Source organism: Convolutriloba macropyga, chromosome 4 (assembly GCF_964194025.1).
Source record: "Convolutriloba macropyga chromosome 4, txConMacr16.3, whole genome shotgun sequence".
NCBI classification, from domain to species: domain Eukaryota; kingdom Metazoa; phylum Xenacoelomorpha; order Acoela; family Convolutidae; genus Convolutriloba; species Convolutriloba macropyga.
The window spans coordinates 79,644,606-79,651,349 of record NC_134471.1 but is presented as its reverse complement, the minus strand read 5'-3'; the positions used below and the strand labels follow the sequence as shown (position 1 = coordinate 79,651,349).

The window sequence follows — 6,744 nt, the reverse complement described above, 5'->3', positions numbered from 1 at the left end:
TCAAACACAATAGTTTTGGGATAGAAAAGTTGTCTGTTTGAAACGAGCATTCGTGCATTCTCTTTAAAGCACAATTTCTTAGAAGGGATGTAAACAGCAACTTAACACGCTATCATTAACAACTGCCGCAGACAGCTGCTTTCGTCTCTATATAACAGCAAAAATACTGCTAAAAGACTGACTAGAGCAGTGAACAATGGGTGACTGTGTCTTGTACTTTTGTACTTTAAAATTTCTCGAGCAAGAATTTCTCACTGTCTCCTAATTAAAATTATTCTTGAGTAACAAATGAGTTCCTAATGTGTCCATCAACTGCAAATTATATGAGCTGTAATTCAGCTGCTACTACTCCAAACTTCTGGCTTCTATAAGTACAACGTAAAAAAATGAGTTTGATTAACTTTTCTGAAAAAATAGGTCTTGGGCGTAAAATTTTGCGTCTATCTGTCTCCCTATAAGAATGAATTGGTATATATAAAGAGAGCTGGCAGTGTATGATCTGAAGCACATCTATAAACAGTTTGGTGGTGTGAAAGTTTCCCTGTTTTAAAAGGAAAACAGTTGTTACAGTTGACCCTTGAACCGAACAGTGGCATACAAATTGCTGTCTATGTTAGGGAAAAGTTGCAAAAAGCTATAGAAAAAGCCCAGATTGCGTTAGAAACATAATTCAAAGTAGGTAATCTTTAGTAATCCAGTCATCAACCATCAGGACACAAGGCTAGCAGAAAAGAATCAAGCCTGTGCCTCGTTTACGATTTAAAAAGACTCGCCTATTAAAAGATAGAAGCATGGGAAATTAAATAAGGAACTGCTGATAGCGAGAAGAGTACAATCTCATTCAAAACAGACAGTTGACATGCAAAATCAAAACGAAATTTCAATAGAGACTTCAGACTGACAACAGGTTTTGAAAAATCCTTCAGAAGCAGAGTGATCTGAACTCGTTAAACGCGGGAATTTTACGATTTTTTACGGAATAGACATGGTTTGCTCTGCTTACAATATATCCATGTGAGTGAGTTTTTAGAACAGCAACGCCAATCATTACTTCAGTTCAATGAAGATAAAACGTCTGCAAAGATTTCAAATCCAATGGAACAACACATTTGTCTGTCAACGGCGAATGATAATGAGGACAAAGACAACGGGCCATAAACCTCTAGCAAAAAATCAGAGAAGGTTGTTACACTTTCCACTTGGGCAAAACCTTATGGCAATTTTTGGTGGCAAAAATTGAAACGAAGAATGAACAGAAAGGGACCTGAGCTAGAGCTGCAAATATCGGCGGAGAAAGGTGACCTTAATCTGTAGTATCATAGGGGCGCCATTGAAGAAAAACTCAGAGGATTATGTTGCTTCTATTCAAAGTGAAAGAAAGAGGAAACGGAGATGTATCTCCTTGTCTGGATTGGTCAGACAAACTTGAAAACAAATTCAACTATAGTTTCAATTGTGTTAAAATTCAGCCATAAAACGCATGCAAACGATTTGCTAACAGTTGTTCGACAGTGGTCTTGGAATCCACGATCATCAATTAAAAAGAGTTGCAGTTGATCTACGTTCAAGCATTCTTTATGCACAACAAAACTGGTAGTAGCAGTCAACTACCCAATCTTAAGTTGAACTCTTTTGATGGCAATCCCCTTGAATGACAGCAGCGGTTTAGTACAATTTTTGCTGCCGGTTTTGAAGTTACTTTTCGGACTCGGAGAAATGAGGCAATTGAAAACCGTTCAGTGCTAAAGCAGGGTGAGCTATATCTGGTGTGGGATATTCGGGATTTTTATCCAATGGAAGTTTGGAATATTTTTCGATGCCTATTTCATCTATTTTTTGATGCCTAGCTTGGGCCACTGCACAAACAACGGCCAATAAAGGCAAACAAACTTTTTAAAATTAAATTCTCCGTGACAGTAACTCATTTCACCAATTGTTGAATGCAACGTATTTCATACTGCGTTCGCCATATAAAATTTGACTTTCTATCTGAAAAGGAAAGTGTTTTAATGTAGTTGAATGCCAATGAAATAGTTGACTTTATCGAAATTTTCTTAAAAGTTCGTTAGAAAAAACAGCATTACCGTAATAAGGAGTTTCAATGTTTGAAAATTAACGAAGATAAAGATGGAAGCCAAACAGAGGAACATGATTCACCAAGACATCAAATTTCACTGGAAGCTCAAACGTCAGACAAACAAAAATTATGCAAAAAAAATCACTGCGCTTTAGCTAAGGGCACTCATCCATTTCAGAACAAACAATTTTTTTAAATGACAATCAACGATCCGTCATCAATTATAGAAGCATAGCTTATGTTTTTGAGGTGTGAGGAAAAGGCAAGCAATAGAAGACTGCAAAACAAACTTTTGTGACATACCAAAGAGCGCAATCGATTGCTCGGTACCACTCATTGACCAACGCCTGCAAAAAAGTTGCAAGCCAAAAGCACTGCTGTTACGCTGATCACAGCTGGCGTACGCAGATAGATGGATCTGAGGTCATCAAAGATTGCCTCAAATAAAAGACACTGTTATCAAAAGTGCACTTGCATTAGGCGTTTGCGAACCCATTTCTTTTGGGAAATTTAAACTAAGACAACATCACCGAAAGATCAAACAAAAGATCAAACAAAAACATCAAACAAAGGTTAAATCTACTCGAGTGGACTCCAAAAATTACAAATTGAGAGAAATTGGCCGTCATTTGGGTCAAGATGCCTTGAAGCTACAGAGACTATTCTACCACAAGATAAGAAGACAAAGTGAACGTTTCGTTGCGAATGTGATAAGTATGGGCAGAGGGGAATCAAGATGGATAGTCAGTGGGCGCGTGATAAGCAAGGGACGACAAAATTTTTGTTGTTGTTCTCCACAAAAGAAGAGCAATACTGGTGAATTATAGAAACATATACTATCCAAAACAACGTCATCAGTGAGTCAAATAAAAACAACCCGCACAGAAGATGCTAGAGAGTACGACGAAGTTTACATGTGAAAACTGCAGAGTGGGAAATATGTCGAGCAAACCAGAGCCTTAAATACGGAGCAACTACAGCTCAACCTTCAGTGATCTTTACTCATTGGATCAAACTTTCAAATTGTACCCAAAACTTTGTGTCAAAAATTACTAAATATGGATGTTCAGAAGCGATTCTTGAAGGCACTGATTGAATAAGAAATCAAAGTTACATTTGGGAAAGAATTGTATTTGCCTCCCAAACGACTTGACACAAAAGAGTCCAGCATAATCACTCCTCTTAGAAAGTCTGCCTTATCTTTGTCGAAAAACCAAGGGAGTATTCGCGAATGGCAAGCTAGGAGGGACTGATTTACTCCATGGTTGTTTGGAACCATTTCCAGATTTCATGAAAGAACCAAGAGCTTGACGGCGGATATAGAAACAATGTTACTGCAAGTGCAAATAAGTTTTTCCGATGTCCTGATTTTTTTCAAAATTTGGGTTCTTTGCATATGGGCTGGGTTGACCACTCTCGTGCATGAACTATAAAGCAATTACATATTTTTGCTATAAATTAATTTTGTGTACTTTCTTATTTGTTTTTTGTTTTTCTACTGATGATAATCTGATCATAATTTTTTCTATTTCATATATTAAGCTTTTTCATCAGTGTTAGTTTTTCAGACTGATAGATTACTTCGCTTACCCACCTGTATGAGCATTTTGTATAGCAACTAAACGGAGCAATTTTTTTCATCAATTTCCACGCATTTAAAAATTTTGAGATCTTGGCTGATCTGAATAATTAGTTAATACGATGCCTATATTTCATTTGAGTTTTTCGCAATTTGAAGTCAAGAGGTCATGAATTAGTACGCAATTTTTGTGGTCGTCCAAAATTTTTATTGGTCGTCCAAAAACGTAGATATTTTCTCTTTAGGTGCCCAAATTGTTTCCACGAGAAATAGCTGGAGTAAAACACGTGACAAAATCCGCGAGGAATATGATGATGGGAAGATAATTACAGGTATCTGTTATAACACAGGTGAAAAATCATACATGGTTGTTATGACCGAATCTCCAAGTGAGCAATCTTACAAATGGTTTGGACCTGATGACGTCACAGAACGGAAGAGCTGGATGCACAAACAAATGGACGATGGAAAATGTATTCAAAGATCCGACTGATGAGAAGTATTTAGTAGTGGTCACTTCGGATTCCAACAGAAATGGATTCAAATTCTTACCAGGATTAGATTTAATCTGAGCCTAAGTTCCATCCCGTACCTAACTCTATAAGGTTTTTTCTGTACTGGTTCATTAGTCGGGACCTGGAAGTATTAAAAGACTGTCCTCGACAGATATTGGGTATGAAAAAAAATTTCTCTGGACCTAATGTGATGTCCTGGACTTTGGCTGGAACTAAAACAACCGTCCTAGAATTTGGCTGGACAAAAAACGTGTTCTGGAATTTGGCTGGACCGATATGAGTTAATCTGGAATTTCATAAATTCCAGGTCTCGACTGGGGTTCAGAGGCGGATTCAGGTCACAATTCGCACTGAATTTCTAATTCAGAGCCAATTCAGAAATTCATCCTGAGTTTTATCTGAATCAGAGGAATACAGTGAATAACGGTTCTGAATTTTGCTCTGATTCAGAGAGCCTCAGAATCACTGAAAATATTGTTCTGAAATGTTTCTGATTATAGACTGAAAAATAAAATTTGTCTGAGAATTTTGTCTGATTCAGTACTGTTTCTAGGTGAATGTTAGGTACGGCATTGTAGTTTAGACTAAATTGTGACATAATCATCATTTCTCTTTCTGTTATTGCTTCTATCAATTCATTTATAAATCAATTAAATCTTTTCATTAAATCATTTTCCGGATGAATTGAATCTGATTCTGTAATATCTAAGCCTAACGTAAATATCGAACTAGATGTCTAATCGTCGTTAAAAGACATTTCAATCAGGATTAAAATTACTGTCAAGTGCAGCGCTAATCTTGAAAGTTCGGTTTTTGTCCTACTTTTAAAAGCTTGAGAAATTAACTAAAACACTTAACGGAATGAAATTGCGAACGGACTTTCGTGTTTCCTAGTGTTCTTCCCCTATAATTGCACTTGAAGAACGGCTGATGATGGGCACAAACTTTTGCAACAAGTAATTGATGACACCCACCCCCTCCCCCCTCTAGATACCTGACCAGGACACATTTGCGTTTCCTCTCAAAATGAACCCTCCATTACGCATCAAAACAAACGCTACAGACGCAAAATCTAGAGTCTGAGTCTTTGTAGACCCCAAAAGTTCAATTCTTGAACATCTTTTCTAATTACTTAAGATGAAATTTATAAACCAGATTTTCTTAAGAGTCATCTTATCGAAAAACACAAAGTTGCAATTTGTTCTGCTGTTAGAAATTCAATGCGATTAGTAATTCAATGCTAATAGTAATTCAATGTGATTCAATCGGGCTAAAACAATATAAAATGTACAACTGAGAATATTTGGTAGATACGTTTGCGAGACATTGATCGATATCTTTGAGAAATGGGTTCTTCAGCTTGAACGGGATATGTAGACAAGAGATATGTGGCGTCGCATAAGAGCCTATTGAAGGGCAAACTTGATGTTATCAGCATTAACGTTTCACATCGAATTTGGAATGGTTTGAAATTTCTCTCCCTTGCAATCAAAAACTCTGAAACAGGGAGCGGGATTTGCTGCAATTTGTTTAAGAGTTGGCCATTTTCAGTTACTGTACTATTGGTTGGTTAGTTCTGCAAAGATTAATTTTTCTAATCAATCATAAAAGATGTCTGCCATTTTTAGCAGAAAAACTGATCAAATAATTTTCGAGTGCCAATGTGATAAAGTGTGATTTAGTATAGATGGGGCTACCGATTTGGGAGTACTAAATCCTCTTAGTTTTAGTTATTTTAATCTAGTTCAATTTCATTAACTTTTGAGTTCTATTTTAATCATTTCCTGTTTGAATATCAAATCTTCATTATTTCATCGTTTTCCAATTTTTTGACATATTTTATTGAAATCATTGTCTGTTCATGTCGTCTAGTAATTCGGTTTGCCGCAAATTATAAAATTTAGTTGTCATCAAATTGTTGATCTCATTCAGTTAATTTTAATTTCATCATTCTTCTCGAATCTGAATTCAAGTTTAGTTGCATCTCTTTAATCCGAAATTCGTCCCGCAAATCACTCAATTATACAATACTAAATTTAAGCACAATTTTTCTAAGCGAAATACTAGTTCCTAAAGTAAAGCTAAATCTGCGTCGCCAATAACACACAATATTAGAACTCAGAAAAGCGAATTTTCTGATTACAAAATCAATAGCGAATTCGCTCCGCGAAATCGCCAATTAATTCTGAACAACAATTCTCTAAATTTGGCACCGCTGAATTCATTCTGAATACAGAAACGAAATCTGTACGACAGGGCGCAGTCAGCACGCGAATCTTGGAAAACACCGCTGTCGATAGAGCCATTTTAGGAGCGGCCTACTTCAGATCCTCCAACACGATGGGAAAAGTGGCATATTCAAGTAAAACTTGCAATCCTTGAACGAGAGAACATCCCGCTAGATACGCTTCTTCAACCGAAACCTACTCGAGTACGTCTACCTATTGAGCCGAAAAATGAGATGGCCATTGAGGATGCAACGGAAGATACGGAAAGAGATCGGCAAATCAGGAACTGTCAACTGAAGCTTCAATGGGAATTGAAATGCCAGAAAACAACGGAAGCAGGCGTTT

General features: G+C 36.8%; 1 protein-coding gene across 1 annotated transcript in view; it reads left to right on the top strand.

Annotated features, from left to right (window-relative positions):
• The window catches only part of LOC142338695 (uncharacterized), a 38,693-nt gene extending 34,413 nt beyond the window's left edge, over positions 1–4,280 (top strand). The window contains exon 3 of the mRNA XM_075388566.1: positions 3,902–4,280. Coding sequence (XP_075244681.1) covers positions 3,902–4,149 — 248 coding nt within the window. The 3' untranslated portion in view covers positions 4,150–4,280. The remainder of the gene's footprint in view (positions 1–3,901) is intronic.
• Positions 4,281–6,744: the final 2,464 nt, after the last annotated feature.